This window comes from Stegostoma tigrinum, chromosome 27 (assembly GCF_030684315.1).
Source record: "Stegostoma tigrinum isolate sSteTig4 chromosome 27, sSteTig4.hap1, whole genome shotgun sequence".
NCBI lineage: Eukaryota > Metazoa > Chordata > Chondrichthyes > Orectolobiformes > Stegostomatidae > Stegostoma > Stegostoma tigrinum.
Genome location: NC_081380.1, coordinates 45,389,812 through 45,411,068, shown reverse-complemented (window position 1 = coordinate 45,411,068; position 21,257 = coordinate 45,389,812). Strand labels below are relative to the sequence as shown.

The window sequence follows — 21,257 nt, the reverse complement described above, 5'->3', positions numbered from 1 at the left end:
TCGACTACAGCTCTATCGTCAACACCATTATCCCCTCCAGACTGATCTCAAAACTGTGTGACCTTGGTCTCAGCTCCACCCTCTACAACTTGATCCTCAGTTTTCTGACCCATAGGCTGCAATCGTGATCCTCCACAATAACACTCACCACATGAACACCTCCCCCCCCGGGATGCTTCCTCAGCCCCATATTGTACTCCCTGTAAACCTACGACTGTGTTACTAAATTCCGAATGAACGCCATCTCCAACATTGCTGATGACACCACTGTAGTGGGATGGATATCTAAGAATGATGAGTCAAACTACAGAAGGGAGATGAAGGGCTTAGTGACGTGGCACAGTGAGAACAATCTGTGTCTCAATGTCAGCAAAACTAAAGAACTGAACATCAACTTCAGATATAAAGGAGGAGAACATGCCCCCATCTACATCAATGGAGCTGAGACTGAGAGGGTGAAGAGCATCAAGTTCCTCAGAGTGATAATAACTGACAATCTGTCCTGGACTGCCTCTTCTTCAGGAAGCTCAGGAAGTTTGTCACGTCCATAAGGTCCATCACCAACTTCTGTGGATGCACCACTGAAAGCATTCTGTCCGGGTGCATAACGGCCTAGTACGGCAACTGCTCTGCCAAGGACCATAAGAAACTACAGAAGCTGGTGTGGACAGCCGGACCATCATGGAAGCCAACCTCCCATCCATGGACTCCATTTACACGGCTCGCTGCCACAGAAAGGCAGCCAACATCATCAAAGACCCATTGCGCCTCCTGTAACCTTTTCCATCAGCCAGAAGATACAGAAACCTGAACACATGTACGAGCAGATTCAGGAACAGCTTCTTCTCGGCTACTGTCAGACTAATGAATGGGCCCTCTAGCCTCAAATAATGCTGATCTTGCTAATGTTGATCTTGTCTAGCGCGCACCCTGTGCAATGTAACGTGTATGCCTCTGTCTAAGTCTTATTGATCAGCACATCCTTCGCTTACGATGATCTGCATGTACTGCTCGTGAACAAGCTTTTCACTGTATTTTGGCATATGTGACAATGAATCAATCAATCAATTTAGCATAGGCACAAAGGGCTGAAAGGCTCCCTTCTTGTTGTAACCATTTTGTGGCTCTGTTGTCATAGCTAATGTGTATCTTAATTCCATCTGCTCACCTTGGTACGGTAACCTTTAATATCCTTTGCCAAACAAAAATCTCTCAGTTAATTGACCCACAGCCTCAACAACATTTTGGGAGAGAAAATTCCAGATTTCCACTGCACTATCAATGAAGAATTGCTTCCTGACATCAATAATTGGGAAAAAAAGCACCAAGAACTGTGGATGCTAGAAATCTGAAACAAAGTATATTTGTCAGATACATTAGAGACTTTTAAGCAACTCTTGGATAGGCATATGGATGATAGTATAATGTAGGGTATGCACGGTAGTTTAATCTTAGTAGGATAATAGGTCAGCACAGCATTGTGGGCTGAGGCCTGTACTGTGCTGTATTGCTCTATGTTCTATGTTTGAAAAACAGAAACTTCTGGAGAAACTTAATGGGTCTGACAGCAGTTGTGAGAAGAAAACAGAGTCAACGTTTCAACTCCAGTGACCCTTCTTCCGAACTGAATAATTGGAATATAGTCCCACTAAAATGGTTTGCATTTTGCTGATTAACCCTCCTCTCCATCCAGTCCTGACCCTGAAGCTTTATCTACTTAGACTGCTGACTGAGTTGAGATTTAAAAGGAAATGGTGTCACTTTGTCTTGGTGTTGGAGGTGGGACAGTACGAGAGTGTGGGGGCTTTGAAGCTGGGCTGCAACGGAGATGTTAGATGGTCACAAATAAACTCGAAAGGGCTTTGCTTGGAGAGTAACAGGGACTTCAAATTCAATATTCCACACAGAGTAACTGAGGCAAATAGGGGAAGCCAGATAAACACAAGACAAAAAGAAACAGTGGGGTATCCAAACATAGAACAAACATAGAAAAAAGAATAGGAGTAGGTCTTCCTCTTTTTCAGCCTGCCCTGCCATTCAACATGATCATCCAACTATGCTTCCCATATTTTCCCCATACCTTGTGATTCCTTTAGCTCGAAAAAATATATCTAACTCCTTACTGAAAACATTCAATGTTTTGGCTTCAACCACTTTTGTGGCAGAGAATTCTACAGGTTCACTGCTCCTTACCTCAGTCCTCATTGGTTTACCCCATATCCCTAAACCATGACCCTTGGTTCCAGACTCCCCAGTCATCAGGAACATCCTTCCTCCACGTATCTTGCCTAGAATTGGATAGTTGGAATTGGATAGCCTTCTTTGAGATCTCCCCTCGTTCTTTTAAACTCCAGTGAGTATAGTCCTAACCATTGCAGTTTCCATTCCTATGTCAGCACTGGCACCCCAGGAATCACTCTGGTAAACATTTGTTGCATATATTGGTGAGGTTCAGTCAATTGATAGTCAGAAGGCTAATGTGGAGCAGGAACCAGCTCGCTGTTTCCATGCTGGGCGCTCCATGTAATTTTGAAATGGACACAGATTCAGGATTGGCTTTGAAGCGTTCAGGCCGTCAAGGTCGTGGACCAGAAGTACAGAATACCAGCTCACAGCATCCCTGAGTGTGGGGGCATTGCTGCAGTTCCCCTCTACACTCTGGTGTGCGCTGCCATTGGTGCATGACTATTCCCTTACCCAGCATCGTCCCCTGCCGACTAATGGGAACAACCAGCTGACATTGATTCCTCTTCCACAACTCACCACTCAAACCCACAAACATCTGACTCAGAGACACGAGAGCTACCCACTGAGCCACAGCTGTCATGGTGGATGTCATGATGTTATGGGCTAAATCATTCATAGGAGGCGGGACTATTTGCCTACCATGATATATCTCTTTTCTGCTCCTTAAATCCACAACAATTGGATTGGAATACATTGGCCACATAATGTTTTATCCTTCTGATTGAAACAGATGTATTTATGGACCTTTACCCACCTTCTTATATCTTAGTTCTGCAGTGTTAAAGTTTCAGTTTTAGGACAAATTTTCTCAATCACATAATAACTGAACCCTGAAGCTGAACTGGGGATGGCAATATGGGAGGGTGAAGGTTAAAAATGAAGGAATAATTACTTCCCTTCCCCAGCCAGTGAGTTATTGTGAAAAGTTTGTCCATCCTGACTGAGAAGAGGATGCAAACTGGCTCAGTGCAAAGTCCCTATCTCTTATCGAAGTCCCACTCCTGGGACTCAAGCCCCTGATTCAGAGTGATGCCACAAATGTGTGTAAACATAGTACTGTATGGGGAAGGGAGGTCTTTGGTCTTTGGATAGAATCAAACTCAAATGTTTGTTTCAACACAGTGTGGAGCTGGAGGAACACAGCAGGTCTGGCAGCATCTGGGAGTCCTCCATCTGCAGTTCTTGCTATCTTCAAATGTTTGTTTGTTCCCTTGATACGCTACAATAGAGAAATGAATTGCATGTGTAACAATGCATGTATGTAAAGATTCTTTTTAGAAATAAAGTTTTTTTATATGCATTGAGGGATACAAGTCACCCAGGAAGGAGGTGAAGAAAGAGCTTAGGAGAGCTATAAGGGGGCATGAGAAAACCTTGGCAGATAGGATCAAGGAAAACTCCAAGGCTTTTTACACGTATGTGAGAAATAAGAAAATGACCAGAGGAAGGGTAGAGCCGATCAAGGATTGTAAAGGGAATTTATGCATGGAGCCTAAAGAGATAGGAGGGGTTCTTAATGAATACTTTTCTTCGGTATTCACAACTGAGAGGGACCTAGTTGTAGAGGAGGACAGTGTGAAACAGGCTGGTAGGCTAGAGGAGGTGGATGTTAGTAAGCAATATGTGCTAGGAATTTAAAGGAAGTTGAAGGTAGGTAATTCCACTGGGCCTGATGGGATTTATCCAAGGATTCTATGGGAAGTGAGGGAAGTGATTGCAGGGCCTTTGGCGATGATCTTTTCATCCTCACTGTCCACGGGTACAGTGCCGGAAGATTGGAGAGAGGCAAACGTCTTTCACTTGTTCAAGAAAGGGAATAGGGATAACCCCAGAAATTACAGGCAAGTTAGTCTTCAGCGGTGAGCAAATTATTGGAAATGGCTCTAAGAGATGGGATTTATGATCACTTGGAAAGGCACTGTTTGATTTGTGATAGTCAGCAGGATTTGTGAGGGGTAGATCATGCCACACAAACCTTATTGAATTCTTTGAAGAGGTGACCAAATACGTAGACACAAAGGTAGAGCAGTGATGTGGTATACATGGATTAAGTGAGGCATTTGATAATGTTCCCCATGGTAGCCTCATGCAGAAGGTAAGGAAAGGAGGCATGAGATAGGGGGAAATGTGGCAAATTGGATTCAGAATTGGCTGACTCTTGGGAGACAAAGAGTGGTGGTGGACAGGAAAATATTCAATATGGTGCTCAGTTGCGAGTGGTGTACCATAAGGATCTGTCCTGGGTCCTCTTCTATTTGTGATTTTTGTAAATGATTTGGATGAAGATGTGAAAGAGTGGATTAGCAAGTTCGTGGACAATGTGAAGGTAGGTCTCATTGTAGACAGTGTGGCGAGCTGTTCTAGGTTACAAAGGGATGCAGAACTGGGCTGAGAAGTACAGGTGGAGTTTAACCCTGAAAAGTGTGAGGCGATTCATTTTGGAAGGACAAACTTGAAAGCAGAATACAGGGTTAATGGAAAGATTTTTGGCAGTGTGGAGGAGCAGAGGAATCTTGGGTTCATGTTCACAGTTCCCTGAAAGCTACCATCCAGTTAGATAGAGTTGTTAAGAAGGCATACGGTGTGTTAGCTTTCGGTAATAAAGGGATTGAGCTCAAGAGCCATGAGGTTATGCTCCAGCTATACAAAAACCTGGTTCGGCCACATCTGGAGTATTGTGTCCAGTCCTGGTCGTCTCATTACAGGAAAGATGTGGAAGTGTTGGCAAGGCACAGAGGAGAATTACTAGGATGTTGCCTGGAATGGAGGGAAGGTCTTACGAGGAGAGTTTGAGAGAGCTAGGGCTTTTCTCTTCAGAACGATGAAGGATGAGAGGTGACATGATAGAGGTGTACAAAATGATCAGAGGTATAGATAGAGTGGACAGCCAAAGACTTTTTCTTAGGATGGAGGTAGCTATTACGAGTGGAGATAGATACAGGGGAGACATCAGAGATAGGTATTTACTCAGAGAATGGTAGGGGCATAGAATGCATTGCCAGAGAGGGTAGTGGAGTCGGCCTCATTAGGGGCATTTAAGCGGCAATTAGATAGGCACATGGATGATAGTATAAGGTAGGGGTGGAGGTTAGATAGACCTTAGTCTTAAGGTAAAAGTTCGGCACAACATCGTGGGCCAAAGAGCCTGTTCTGTGCTATGTTATATTCATAGGATGTGGGTGTCACTGGCTAGGCCAGCATTTATTGCCCAGAGGGCTGTTAAGAGTCAACCACATTGCTGTGGGTCCGGAGTCACATCTAGGCCAGACCAGGTAAGGATGGCAGTTTCCTTCCCTAAAAAACATTAGTGAACCAGATGGGTTTTTCCTGACAACGGTTTCATGATCATCATTAGACTTTAAATTCCAAATTATTACTGGATTCAAATTCCACACCATCTGACATGGTGGGATTTGAACCCAGATCCCCAGAACATTGATAATAAAATGTGTGGCTGGATGAACACAGCAGGCCCAGCAGCATCTCAGGAGCACAAAAGCAGACGTTTCGGGCCTAGACCCTTCCACATCACCCTCCCCAGAACATTGCTTAGGTCTCTGCATTAAGTCTCGCGATAATGCTACTAGGCCATCGCTCACCCAAAATACCACTAGGCCATTGCCTGCCTATTTTTGAAATAATAACAAAACTCCTGTTGTCAGTATAAACAGGGTACTGCACTGTTGGAGGTGTCACTTTTTGATTAGATGTTAAGTCGAGCCCTCAACTCAGGCGTTTATAAAAATATCCTTTGACCACTGTTTCAAAGAAGGGCAGAGGGAGCCCTTTCCAATGTCCTGGAAGCAATACTTGATCTCACAACTAACATCTGTAAAGAACAAATTATCCTGTCCTTGTCAGATTGCAGTTTGTGGGATCCTTGTACACCCATGGCAGCTGTATTTCTTAAATTACAACAGGGGCTAATTCAGAACTTCCTTAGCTCCTTAGCTTAGAGATGCGTACTGGGACATCTCGAGGTTTGAAAGGCACTCCGGAAAAGTCCTTTCAAGCCTTCTTTAGTCAGCGTTTACATTGGGCTGACGTACTGGAGATATAGCTGGTATTTATTTATACCATGGAATTGTAACCAGCATGACCAGATGGCCAAGGGACAAATCAGGAGGAAAATGAAGAAACAATACCTCTGAATTTCCAGTCAGTGAGACGTTCATTGTTTTTGATCAGGTACTCCAGTAATCCATCTAACTCGCTGGCCTCACCTTTGGATACCACCTTAAACAGCCATTGCTGCTCATAGACTTTAACCATCATGTTTCCTTCACCGCCTTTGGCTGAACCCAAGGAATCCATCCTGTGGATAAGAAAATCTCCTTAATGCAATAGAAGAAATCAATAATCAATTAGATGACAAAGTAAGTTCCTTGTACTCACAGACTAACACTGACTCATTGTTCATCAACCCATCCTGTTTAAAATTTTCGTTCCTATTTTCTAGTCTGCCCCTGGCATGCTCCTCCCTACCTCATGACCTCTGTCAGCCCCACAACCCTTGAAGATCTACCAACAACTAAATGATTGGCTCCCAGGCAGCTGAGCAACTTAATGGTTTTAATAGTTGGGTCAGAAACCATCGGACTTCTGGAAGAGAATGAGCTGTTCTTGTCCTGGAGGAGAAAGCATCTCAAGCCCGAAAATAGCTATTTTATTTCTGTTTATCAGTTGCAGCAAGCTTTGACATTTAATTAATACATCAGGGACATTTATAATTGTGAACCAGTGACCCTGTGATTCCTGCAAACAAGTGAAAGTACCTGGAGAAGGAAGGTCAAGAAGCGGTATTTTAATCAACAAAAGGCTCATTTCAGCAAACCCTGCAGTCAGGGACTGATGGACTGCCTTCCCATTTTCCCTGCACCCCCATAATGAGCAGCTTTATTTTGTGTCTGTCAGTATGTGTGAAGAAGCTGTTTCAGTGGTTTGGAGTTTCGACTAGTAAAATGATATGTTGATTGTTCATAATTATTTACATGTAGCTGATGTCTATTTTTTATACAATAAATGGTCATTTTTGTTCATGCTTTCTGTCATCCTGGGTCAAAAAGATAGGTAAATTGGGGAACTCAGTATGTTTTTAAAAGTCTTTAACTTTTGTAACAATTCTGGGATGAGTGGGGCTTGGCTTCCAGAGCACTGCCTCAATGAAACACAGCATGGCCCATTCACACAACAACACATTTATTTATACAGAGTCTATAATGGCTCAAGGCACTTCACAGGAACAGTATGAAACGAAATATGAGACTGGGTCATTGTCAGTGATATGAAAATTGGTGAGATGGTAAAATAATGACGAGGATAGCCTTAGATTACAGGAGGTTATAGATGGGCTAGTAAATTCAATCCAGATAGGTGTGAGGTGATCCACTTGGGCAAGCATTGAGGGTCAAAGAAACATTGGTACGCATGTCCACCAGTCCCTTAAGATAGCCGGGCAGATAGATAAAGTGGTTAAGAAGGCTTGCTTTTATTAGCTAAGGCTTAGAGTTTCAGAGCGGGAATACTGGAATGCTGGTTTGGCTACAGCTAGGATATGTATGCAGTTCTGGAATCCACATGATGGGAAAGGTGTGGCTGCATTGGATACGGCACAAAGGAGTTTTTCCAGAATGTTGTCTGGGCTGGAGAGTTTTAGTTCTGAAGACTGGGGTTGTTTTCCATGGGACAAAGAAGACCCGGGGGGACATGATTGAGATTTATAAAATTATGAGGGGTATAGACAGGATAGACAGAAAAAAAAACTTCTCCCCATTGGTGGAGGGAACAACAACTGGAGGCACACAGATTTAAAGTAAGGAGTGGAGGTTTAGAGGATTTGTTTAAAGTAAAAGCTTTTTTCGCCCAGAAGATTGTGGGAACCTGGAACTCACTGCCCAAGGGTGGTAGGGCCAGAACCCATCATAACATTGAAGAATTTTTTAGATGTGCACTTGTGATGCCAAGGAATACAAGACTATGGGCCAAGTGTTGTGAAAACAGAATTAGAATAGTTAGGTGGTTGTTTTTGACCAGGACAGTCTTGATGGGCCAAAGGGCCTTTTTTTTCTGTGCTGTAGACCTCTATGACTTTACATTGGGCTGCCCACTCACTTCACATTCTGCTGGGCTGCCACTGTACTAGATTTCGGTGAAGTTTGATAGCCTTTTGGGAAAAAGGAATCCATTGGTGCCTTTGCTTTTGAGGAATCAGCTTCACGGAAGTGGCAACGTTGCGGTGTCCTTTTCAAAAGGTTCGGAGCAGATAGCAAAGGGCCTTTCAACACATTGGAATACCCAAGAGCTGGAAAGAAATTTTCCAGTTCCTCGTCCTCAATGAATACATCATCGATATCCAGATTCAAACCAGTTTCATCAGTGACCTCAGACTGGTCAGCTTCGTCACTGTGCAACCGCTTCATTCCAACAGAGGCACAGGGTCATCCAACCAGGATACAGTTCAGAAGAGGGCTAATGACAAACTTCAGACACTCTGTAAAAAAAAGTTAAAAAAGTGCAATTTCCAATTACATCCAGTAACACAATGTACATTACAGACTATATTGAGAATAATACAACCAATAATACTCCAGGAATACCATACTCAATGACACACAGCATGTTAAAAATATATATAAAGAAACTTTACGTTGAAGTTCTTCTTCATCTCTGCGCAGTCCTTCAGGATGATTTTCTAGATTGAAGATCTAACATAAATGTAAACTGTAATGATGCAATTGCTCATTTCAACAACGATTACTGCATTTCAATTCACATGTTGTACAAGTATTTGTACTGTTCTGTTGCTACATCATGTTCCTGGGGACCTTGCAAGCCACTGACCTCTCTCCAGGGTAAGAGGGTCTATGACTTAAAGTGAACAGACCCCTTATAGCTATTTTTAAATCTCTTTATTATGAGTGGTAATTGAAATTATATATTAATCAGTTTAGAAACAGAATTTAGAATTCACAAGATATTATACACCTTTATCATTCTATGTTTTGTAATGATATTGAACAGAAATCTGATGCCCTCCCTCCCGTGTTAGAAAGCCCAATTCCCTGGAATGTGAACCCTAATTTGTAAACTTACAACGTCCTTGTCAGAGACTTAGTATTAAGAATTTCTGTTTGGTGACAATGATATTGTGTGCTGTCAGTGCTAGGGTTTCAGAACCAGAATTTTGAGACAGTTCAAATCCTCAGTCACCATGCAGTTACCCTTTGCTGATCATGTGTGGGATCTAAGATTAAAATTATTACTTCTGAAGAAGAAAATGCTGAAAGAGTAACAGAAACTTTTATTTCTATCACCCCTTGAATGTGGAACCCCATTCCTAAGAACTTCAGAGGGCGAATACAACAACAGAGAAGGATGGGCCTAAGAGACTCTTTCTGTGGAATATTTTCTAGTTTGTTTCATTTCTGAGATGTGAATGTTGCTGGTGAAACCAACATTTATTGCTCATCCCAGACATTCTTGAAAAGGTGATGGTGGGTGAGGCTTAATGTGATCTGTGTATAATATTCTCTTCTGTAAACCACACAATCCCAATCTAAAAATTTTTCTGATGACATCCTGTTCATAGCTCATCAATAACTTAGGAATCATTTGACAACCTCTCAGTTTTAAGTTCAGAGTTTAATGTAATAGTCTGTTGCTATTTCTACAGCTATTTAAAGCAGGATGGTGTAAGCTTGCATTTATGTAACAAATGAATTCAGCTTCTACAAACTTCCATGGAGGGGAGAAGAATTCCAAATATACTGACCAATATATGGATGGATTGGTTCTAATTTTGAGAAAGTATCCTTCCATCTCTTGATCTAGATTCTCCCATCAGGGGAAATTATTTCTCATTTGTATGTATCCTATCAAATAAAAGCAATAAAACATATTTGTTGATCCATTTTATTAAAGAGAAACTACATAAAATGCCATCTGACCTAAATTAGTTTCTATTTCATTTCCAAATGGGGAAATATGGAGAGTATCTGATGTGATATTATTTTGTTAGTTCTTAGACACAGACATTTTCAACTGCACTTGCAATCATTCTGCAAATCTAATGTCCCACCGTTTGCACCAGAATGGTCATTTGTGAATGATACAGAACAGGAGGTCATTCAGCCCATCGCACTGGTGCTAGCTTTTGAAAGAGCTGTCCAATTAGCCTTGAGTCTCCCTCTCTGCTGCTCTGCAAAGTTAATCTTTTTCAAGTCCTTAAATTTTGAAAATTATTGTTGAAATGAGTGATATGTGAGACAAAAGTGCAAATCCAATAAATCACAACAGAGCATATATTTATATACATATTTGATATCCTTGCACTTGTCATGAAGAGTGCCGAATGAAAAGCTGCAGCAAGGTACTTCTCTTTTCAACAATATTCAAGTTTTGTAAGTGACTACTGAATCTGCTCCACCAGCCCTTTCAGGTAGTATACACTAAATTGCAACAACTCACTGCGTGAAAAATATTCTCCTTATTTTCCTTGGTGGTTCCTTTGCCGATCGCCTTAAGTTTGCGTCTGTCTGATTGCTGATCCTCTTGCCACTAGGAACAATTTACCTTTGTTTGCTTGATCTGAATCCTCTCCTTGCCTCCCTGTCTGTGGGACAGTGACAGTTGCTTATGCTGAGGAAGGTGGGTTTTGAGTAATCACTGCCAACAGCACAGATTGTGAAACTGCTGATTTCTACTTCCCAAAATTGAGATTCCTTCTTGCCCTTAAACAAAGTGCAAATTCTGAAATTGCCAAGATGATTGTCCATTTCTGTTACCTTTAGATTAACTGCACAATACCCACTGCTCGGGCAGTGTTGCAGCGAGGGATTAATTGATTCTAGGTTGATAGCTTGAACTAGTTGGAGGATCCAGCATTAAAGATGCTTCATTGCCTCCCCTTGCCATTTCCTTCTCACTGTGGTCATCAAAACACCAAGCTGTTTTCCAAAACTAATGCCATCAGCACTGTTCAATGGCTTCGTGCTTCATCGCCGCAACCACTTCCTTTGTCGAGTGCGATATCTCAGCATCATCAAAGCATTCAATAGTCAGAACCTAAGTTAATAATATTTTTTAACCATGAAATTTAATATATACAAAGTTAAACAAAATATTCATAATGATTTATCAAGAGCAGCAAAATTCAGGGAAACGCTTGTTTGAGATCCTACTAATGATATTCGTCATAGGACCAGGAGGCCATTCAGGTCCTTAAACCAATGTTTCCATCTGTACCTCAACTTCATTTACTTTATCACCATATTCCCTGACATCCCTCGTCCAACAGGAATTTACTCATTTCAATTCTTGAATATTCTAATTGTCCCTCAGCTTCTACAAACTTCCATGGAGGGGAGAAGAATTCCAAATATACTGACCGATATATGGATGGATTGGTTCTAATTTTGAGAAAGTACCCTTCCATCTCTTGATCTAGATTCTCCCATCAGGGGAAATTATTTCTCATTTGTATGTATCCTATCAACTGCTTTTTGTAATACTTAGGGCAGACTGATAAATTGATTTTATTTCCCATGCTCGGCACATCCCAGTGTGCTTCACAGCCAATTCACACTTCTGAAGTGTAATCACTGTTATAATAATTCATCAGAGAGTGGATGAAGGATCGTCCCCTCCTGGTTTCTTGCAGTCGTTGCTGTTCTTGTCTGTGAGTCACTCAATTCTAGGTCCAAGTCCCACATGAGGGGATTAAGCTCAGAGGGTGAACTGACACACATAGTGCCGAGGGGGTGCTGCGTTGTCAGGCGTCACCCTTTAGGTAGGAACATTGAACTAGTCTACGCATTCCAATGGTTCAAATGGAGATTGAAGGTCCCAGTTTATTACACACAGGGTGGGGTGGGGGTGGGGGTGGGGGTGCAGTGGAGCGGGCTTAATTTTTATTTAACCCATTTTTCTAGTCAACCTGTTCAAAGATGGTATTACTTACCTCCGGAGCACGCGGGACTTGAACCCAAGTCTCTCAGTCCAGGGGAACAAACACAACCATTGCACCACAAGTGGGATCATCACAATGGGCTTTACCCACTGTTCTGGGATGAGAGTCCACAGCACCACCACCAAAACTCAGATTAACCCTTCATGGCAACAAAGTGTGGAGCTGGATGAACACAGCAGGCCAAGCAGCATCTCAGCGAGAGCTCTCTCTGATGAAGGGTCTAGGCCTGAAACGTCAGCTTTTGTGCTCCTGAGATGCTGCTTGGCCTGCTGTGTTCATCCAGCTCCACACTTTGTTGTCTTGGATTCTCCAGCATCCGTAGTTCCCATTATCTCTAACCCTTCATTACAACAGTGGGAAGACTAAATGCAATTTAATCCAATCACTCACCTACTGAGGGGATTGATATCAAGAAAGACTTGCATCTCTATAGTGCCTTTCACAACCTCAGCTTCCTCCCAAAGCAAAGGAAGAAATCTTGAAGAGTACTCATTGTCTTAGCGTCGGAAATCATAGCTACAAAATCATTCACTGCAAGATCCGTGAAACATCAATGAATTACCAGGAAGATAAGCCGATTTAAGTAATGTTAGTTGGGTGATATATGTTGCCCTGCTGGGTTTAACAGTGCGGGTTTCCTCAGGGTGTTACAGGAGGTGAAGCAGCATCCTCAGGCTGTCAGCATACTTTCCCTAAAAGGAATTGGGCTCAGGAAATAACCCAGACTTGACCCACCAAGCAAACACCAAGGGAGAGCAGTCGTGTTGGAGGTGTTATGCATCAGATGGGACCTTAAGTCCAAACCTCTGTCATCTAGCTTTCTCTGGTGAACATTAATGCTCCCTTAGAACTTGGATTCATTCGTTTCAAAATGCCTCCCTCAATCAACAAGGTTAAAAATAATTTTGTTTTTAAATTTAACTGTGAACTGTGAAATACTGGAAGAAATTAAGATAAGGAGATAGGAATGGGTTCAGAAGCTTAAGGGTATATAGATCCACAGTCCCAGAAGAGATGTAACACAGGCTGTTGAGGGAGCCAAGGGAGGAGAAATCAGGACCTATCTATAATTTTCAAATTATTTATAATCAGGACATAGCTATAATTTTCTCTGGCCACAGGTTAGATTCCAGAGGCCTGGAGGAAAGACCAAGAAATTACAAGCCACTAACCTTAGTAGTGGGTAAGTTATTAGGATTCTGAGGGGCAGAATATGTCTGGACTTGGAGAGATACTAATTAATCAGGGATAGTTAGCATGGATTTGCTATGAGAATGTTGTGTTTGACGAATTTGATCAAATTCATTGAGGAGGTAACAGGAGTATTGTTGAGGGTGATGCATTTGATGTGGTCTACATGGATGTTGGCCACGCTTTTGATGGGTCCCCCATGGCAAGAAAGTAACAGCCCACAGCTTCCAAGGCAAAGTGGCACAATGGATCCAAAACTGGCTGGGAGGTAAAAAGCAGAAGGAAACGGTGGAGGGATGCATCTGAGTCTAGAAGTCTATTTCCTGTGCGGTTCTGCAGGGTCAGTGCTGTTTCTTCTGTACATTAATGATTTGGACTTAAATGTCAGGGGTGTGATCAACAGATTTGCAGATGGTACAAAACCTGGTAGGGTGGTAAATAGTGTAGAAGGGTATCAATGGACTGGTCAGGTGAGCAGAGCAGTGGCAGAAGTAATTCAACCCAGAAACGGGTGAGGTAACATGCTTGAGGAGGGCCAACAAGGCAAAGAATTACACTATGGATGGTAGGAACCTAGAAAGTATTGAAGTTCTTGGTCTATCTATAGATCCACAGATCCTTGAACGAATCAGGGCAGGTAGATAAAGTGGTTAAAAAGTTATATTCGATACTTGCCGTTATTAGCTGAGGCACACAATATAAGGCGGGGGTTAGGCTGGAACTGTATAAAAGGTTGGTTAGGCTACAACTGGAGTATTGTGTGCAGTTCTGGTCACCACCTTATATGAAAAATAAGACATGGTGCACTAGACATGGTGCACAGAAGATTTACCAAGATATTTCCTGGGCTGGAGGGTCTGAACTATGATGAAAGATTACTTAGATTGGGTTTGTTTTCATTGGAGCAATGAAGATTAAGAGGGGATCTGATAGAAGTGTAGAAGATTATGAACGATATACACTGGACAGGAGGGCACGTTTTTTTCGTTAGTACAGAGGCCAATAGCCAAGAATGATAGATTAATGTAAGAGTTAGAAGTCTAACACGAGAGTTGAGGATAGATGCTTTTACCCAGAGGGCGATGGGACTCTGGAGCATTGCCTCAAAGGGTGGTCACATCAGAAGCTCTTGTAACGTTTAAACAGTATTTAGATATTCACTTGCATTGCCGTTGCATCCAGGACGATGCATCAAGATCTGGAAAATGCATTTAATGTAATCAGGTCTCTGTTGACAGGTTCAGGCATGTCAGGCTGAATGGCCTCTTTTTGTGCAGTAAACATTTATGAATCTTTAGTTTAAGTAGCCAGTCACTTTGATGCTAAATGTGGTGTCATTCTGCATTTGTCTATCTAATATTAGCCATTGATATTCAAAGTAATTTGCTGTGTAATAAATGTTTTTGAAATGTAATCAAATAAGTAGCAGAATAGGCTGGAGAGACTGAATGGTTTTCAGTATTCAGATGTTGTCACCCTTAATTTTTTTGAAAATTTCCATCTGTGTTAAATTTTCTTTTACTAACTCCATAATACTTCATAATACTTCCTTAATGCTTTTACGAGTGGACATTTACTAGCTTCGTCAAGTCAACTGAATTTTTAAAAATGCTGCAATTCAGTAATAAATGCTCAGCTGTAAAGAGAGTGTGAGTGGTTGCACACTAACTCAATCATTGCTTGCACAGAGCTAATCATTATACAGTTTGCATTATGGTCAAATCAACTCAAGGACAGTCACACCAAATCAAAACACATAGATGGAGTTAGTAAAAGAAAATTTAACACAGATGGAAATTTTCAAAAAAATTAAGGGTGACAACATCTGAATACTGAAAACCATTCAGTCTCTCCAGCCTATTCTGCTACTTATTTGGACTGGGCAGTAACCTGTACCTCAACTCTATCCGACTACCTTGGTTCACTAACCCTTCATACCCATATCCAACCAAAAACAATCAATCTCACTCTTGAATTTTCAACTGACCCCTGCCTCAACACCTTAATGAGGGAAAGAATGCCGAAGTTCCACTTTCCTTTGTATGGTGGTGGGGGTGTCGGAGGGGGGTTGTTGGGGGTGGCAGTTTGATGTGGGTGAAGGTGATAGCCAGCCTGTCCTTCTTGACATTACCCCTGAATGACTTGGCTCTAATTCTCTAGTTTATTCTCTCTTGTTTTGACCATTTGGACCAGAGGAAATAGTTCCCCTCTGTCTAAACAACTGAATCCTTTCTTTGTAAACATTTCAACTAGATCACCCCTTAATCTTCTAAACTTGAGGGAAGACAAACCCAGTATCATGCAGCTGAACTCATGATGGCCTTCCAAGGCCAATATAACCTACTGGTAAAGGATAATTTAATTCTTCAGCCTCTAAATGAGCAATTCTTTCCAGCCACAATTCCTTGCTGGGTCACTGAGTACTGATCAAGAGCACCAAATGAATTTTGCATGTGTTTTGATTGACTAAATTATGAGACCTTTTATGATTTGTCTGCAGAAGAGCGTACACAGTACTCGAGTAACAGGAACACTCTAGGACCGCTAACTTAAAGGGATCCTCCAATCAGGGAATAATAAAGATCGCCAATGGTGTCCCCTGAAGTTAAAGGTTAAATATCCTAGGCAACAGGAAAAAAATCATGAGGTATTAAACAAATTGTTGAGTTTTTTTTTCATTTTCTTTAAAGCCTTCTCTTAACAGCCTTTTCTTGTTTTCTAGAGACAGTTTTGCATGTTATTACTGTTCTTGCTACTTTGAGGATCAATGAAATTAGCGGGTTTTGGGAAACAATATGCCTTTTTTTCCTTTCAACTGTCCACACGTTCCTTTTGAGCATGTGGATTTGGATCGTTTTGAGTGTCCAGCACCACCTTGGTTCCCCTATTGCTGGTGAAAGTCCCCGTTTAAGGTACTGGTTAACCTTTTATTCTAGTGTCTCATTTAAACATTTCTGTTCTTGCTGGGCTTTACATGCACCTCATTCCCTACTATCTCTGAATCTTGTTCCCTGGACATGCCTTTGTCGTGTTGCCTTTACGACAAAAAGACTTTTGGCTGCTTATCTCAGCGCTCTCAAAATTGGCAGAGAAAATTTTCTATGTTTATACAATCCCTTACATTCATTTTCTTGCACTTTGCCATTAACCCCATTTCCACATTGATTTTAACATAAGCATTTAATGATAATTGACCATACATTCAGAGTCTGATCCGCAAGTGGTAGAAACATTTTCTACATCAAATCCACCTTCCTGTATTATCTCCATATCCCCACAGTACAAAAGGTATAGTGAACTTAAATATACTCAATGACTAAACATTCACAACACTCAGGAGTAGAAATTCCTACCTATCTCAGTCCAACATAGCCAATCCCTTATCTTGAGACTCTGTTGGCTAGTTCTAGACTCACCAGATCAGAGAAACAGCCTCTCAGCATCTGACCTGAAGACTTCTAAGAGTTTTCTCCATAATGAGATTACCTCAGATTTTTCAGAGAAAGTGCTACTCTATATGCCCTCATGTGACAAATACATTGGTGTGCAAAGCAAGAAATGCTACATAATACAGATTCTGCTGCAGCATTTCAATTTCCTAGATTTTGGTTTGTTTTGTTAAAAAATTGGTTTCAGGCATTGAGAGTTCAGAAAATATAGAATAACACAGCATGGAAGGAGGCCATTCAGCTTGTCATACCTCCGTTAGCATCATTAAGACTGCCTGTGGAGTAAACCCAAAGGGAGTGAATGGGTGGAAGGTGTAAGAGAAGTGTGGGCAGGACCTTGAAGGAAATCATCCGCACAATGGTGTGGATGGAATCTGGGGACCAAAAGAGTGGAAGTAAGGTTGATCTCCAGTCACACCGAGCTTTTGAGAATCAGCAAAAATGGATTTATCTGCAGTTGAAAATAAGAACGGGGTAAAAACAAAACCAAAGCCATATAAATAAAGACACCTTCAAGCTGAAGATTCAAATCGTTGTCCAGAACAGGCAACGATAATGGCACTGCGTAGTAAGATCTGATCAGCAAGTGACAGAAGAGGCAGGGAGAGGGAAAGAGGCATTGCTCTTTAACTGACTTTATACTTACATACCTGATAGGGTGCATTTGTGTCTTGGATCCTTCCTGTAGATGTCCTTTGGCAGGTCAAAAAAAATCCAAAACTTTGCTTTTTATTTTAAGGACTTCCTTTTCTAAACTAGGCACAGTCAGAGAAGAGATCAGCAGGAGATATCTTTCTTCATTTACAGCTTGCAATGAAGAGAGTAGAGTGGGAAAGGTTAACTCCCCAGCCTGGATGTGTGCCTTTCAATACTGGACATGATGTTATTTGCCAAAAATAGAAAACAGAGATTATACAATACTAGAGAGTGGGTAATATTGCAAGGAGTCCCGTGGGTATATCAGGAGACTTCAGGATTGCATTCAGTGAGTTAGCATTGAATTCAATAACTGCGGCTTTGTCTTTAGAAGCTATCAGAGAAAACTCCTAGTCAGCGTAATGCAGTATTCTCAAAAGGGCTTGTGGAGACATTAATGAGCTCATTTGCTCACAGATATAGGCAATTAGCATCCCATAGGAAGCTTATAGATTTGTTTCTGAATGCTGAGAAACTGTCAGTGATCCAAGTGCATACTCTTGGTGATATCTGCTATTAAGGCACAATTAAACTCTGATCATTAAGTGGAGTTAAAACAGTAAAATCTTTAGCTTATGTAATATGAATATTTGAGAATGTTTAATGCATTCATGTGATGTCCCTATGTCTTGTTTTTAATGGGGACATTAAGCATTCACATATATAAATATATAATCATAAATATTGACTATAAATGTGGAGCAATAAATTTATGCGCAATACGATAAATATTTATAAAATCTTACTTTCACAAAATTTAAGAAATACTTACACCGTGCATAACAGATCAAATTCATGTTTGTTGAACATGATAAATATTTGCACACTATAAAGTGCACAATGGGTATTCACACAGCATCATGAATATTTAGTGTAACATTTAAATATCTTAATAATGTTTCTCACTGTTTCAAAATGATAGGAATTGTGTCAAAAGTAAATGTTCCAGCATATTTTGTTTTATTTCACAGTGTTGATTAACTTGCATTTACATGTATACAACTAACAATCATTACTACCCTGGGCTCAGTTGCAGATCATTTCAATGGTTCACAACATACCACACTACATTTTTAACACAAACATATCCACGATCATACTGAATGGTGAAGCATGCTTGAATGGCTAAATCAGCTACTTCTGCTCCTAATTTGTATATATGCTCATTTGCGGTTGAAAATACAAATACAAAGGTTGACAGACAATCTAATATTCCCCTTGTCAAGAATGGCACGGGCTGATAGCAAAGTGATGCAGTTGGGTGGAATCTGATAGAAAAATGCAGACAAATCTCCAAGCTTCATCTTGAATGAAACTGAATTGGAGACAGTTCACCCCATATTCCTATAAGTGAAGTAGATTTGATTAGATTCCCTACAGTGTGGAAACAGGCCCTTCGGCCCAACAAGTCCACACTGCCCCTTGAAGCATCACATCCAGACCCATCCCCCTATAACCCACACACCCCTGAACACTGCGGGCAATTTAGCATGGCCGATCCACCTAGCCTGCACATCTTTGGACTGTGGGAGGAAACTGGAGCACCCGGAGAAAATCCACGCAGACACGGGGAGAATGTGCAAACTCCACACAGTCACATGAGGCTGGAATCGAACCCGGATCCCTGGCACTGTGAGGCTGCAGTGCTAACCACTGAGCTACCGTGCCGCCCTAAGTAGCTGTCCAAAAAACCGGAGACACAAAGATGACTGTGAGGAATAGGAAACTTGTTAATGGAGAGGGGAGGTCAGAAATTGAGAAACAGTTAGATTGGACCTGTTTGATGTTTTGTTGTGATGTTGCAGGGGTTATGGCTACTGACTGATGTAAAAGTTCCAGCAATCTAATGCCGACCTTTGCTTTATTTTCCTCGGCTTTGCTTCCCCACTGACAGTCCGAATGTGCTACAGAGGTGCCATCTTCTTCCACACACTTACCACCATGCAAGAGAGAGAGCAATTGGAATGTGGCCTATCCAATGGAATGCTGGGCCAAATGTAGCAATGACACTATGTCAACAACTGCAGCAATAAGGACAGGTTTTGATGCTGAGATAGTAGGAACTGCCAATGAAACTGGGATAAAAGGTGTAGAGCTGGATGAACACAGCAGGTTAAGCAGCATTGGAGGAGCAGGAAAGCTGACGTTTCGGGTCGAGACCCTTCTTCAGAAATGGGGGAGGGGAAGGGGATTCTGAAATAAATAGGGAGGGGGGGAGGCAGATAGAAGATGGATAGAGGAGAAAATAGGTGGAGAGGAGGCAGACAGGTCAAAGAGGCGGTGTTGAAGCCAGTAAAGGTGAATGTAGATGGGGAATTAGGGAGAGGATAGGTCAGTCCAGGGAGGACGGACAGGTCAAGGGGGCGGGATGAGGTTAGTGGGGAGGAGATGGGAGTGGGAGAAATGGTTAGGGAGGTGGGGTCAAGTTGGGCTGGTTTTGAGACATCATTCGGGGAAGGGGAGATTTTGAAGCTTGTGGAGTCCACATTGCAGCGTTCCCAAGCGAAATATGAGATGCTGTTCCTACAGACTTCAGGTGCCATCATCATGGCAATGCAGGAGGCCCAGGTCGGACATGTTGTCCAAGGAGTGGGAGGGGGTGTTGAAATGGTTCACAACTAGGAGGTGCATTTGTTTGTTGTGAGCCGAGTGTAGGTGTTCCACAAAGCAGTTCCCAAGCCTCCGTGTGGTTTCCCCGATGTAGGGGAGGCCACAATGGGAACAACAGATACAGTATACCACATTAGCAGATGTGCAGATGAGCATCTGTTTGATGTGGAAAGGCCTCTTGGGGCCTGGGATGCGGGTGAGGGCGGGAAGAGGTGGGGGCGCGGGAGGTGTAGGTTTTGCTGCTGTGCAGTCAGCATTAACTCTGCATCTGTACCAAGTTCTGTCCAGTTGCACTCAATGGTTGAACTACACTAGGTAAGAAACAGATGAGAAAGGACATCTTTGACAACTCATTCATGTATTTTCTTTAATTAGTGGGGAAACATTGTGATCAGTTCAGACACACACCCTGATTGGACATTGATTTACATTCTCCTGATTTAATTGCTGGGAGTTTCTTTCCTCCCTATTTCTGGTCAAGCATCACCATAGCAACACCGACTGCTGAATCCACGTTCTTCCCGTACACAATAGGAAGAGTGAAAACCTTCTCCACCTCCTGCTTCAGCACCTCATTCCAGGTCAGTGCACTCCCGCTGCCCATAATCCTCTGCACCCCAGATTCAATCAGCCGTTGGCACGGTAACATGGAGTTCAGGTTTTTCACAATGCCGCGACATAGTGCTCTGATCACGTGGCCCAAAGACAGGTTGGACGGGGAGATGTTAGTCACTGAAGCCAGCTGGTCAGGTACATGCCTCTCTCCAAAAAGGGTTGCCTGCACTGCAAGGTCGGTGTCAGTAACAGTTAGGGCAGCGTGTACTGCTTGAGAATAGATGACCGATTCTGGAACCGCCTGTCCTGTCGGAGTAAATAAAAACCAGCAGCAGTGCTACAGGGAGGCAGCAGTTGTTGTTGTGTTAACAGGCCGAACGGCTGCCCTCTCATTACAGAAAGATGTCTGCTGGTGATTTAGCCCACCATACCTTAGGCAAGGGGAAGAGGTTCAGAAGGAGAGTCCTTCATGGTAACTGCAGCTGCTGATGGGAATTGAACCCACACCATTGGCATCACATTGCTTCACAAACCAACTGTCC

At 42.2% G+C, this 21,257-nt stretch overlaps 2 protein-coding genes across 3 annotated transcripts in view; both read right to left on the bottom strand.

Annotated features, from left to right (window-relative positions):
- LOC125464555 (transient receptor potential cation channel subfamily V member 1) overlaps positions 1-17,648 on the bottom strand; it is a 48,675-nt gene extending 31,027 nt beyond the window's left edge. The window contains exons 1-3 of the mRNA XM_048557064.2: positions 17,505-17,648; positions 8,359-8,737; positions 6,393-6,562 (exon numbers count right to left, since the gene is read on the bottom strand). Coding sequence (XP_048413021.2) covers positions 6,393-6,562; positions 8,359-8,666 — 478 coding nt within the window. The 5' untranslated portion in view covers positions 8,667-8,737; positions 17,505-17,648. The remainder of the gene's footprint in view (positions 1-6,392; positions 6,563-8,358; positions 8,738-17,504) is intronic.
- Positions 17,649-18,502: 854 nt separating this feature from the next.
- shpk (sedoheptulokinase) overlaps positions 18,503-21,257 on the bottom strand; it is a 24,448-nt gene continuing 21,693 nt past the window's right edge. For both annotated transcript variants that reach the window (XM_048557061.2, XM_048557060.2), the window contains one exon: positions 18,503-21,021. In XM_048557061.2, the coding sequence (XP_048413018.1) occupies positions 20,627-21,021 (395 nt within the window). In that variant the 3' untranslated portion in view covers positions 18,503-20,626. The remainder of the gene's footprint in view (positions 21,022-21,257) is intronic.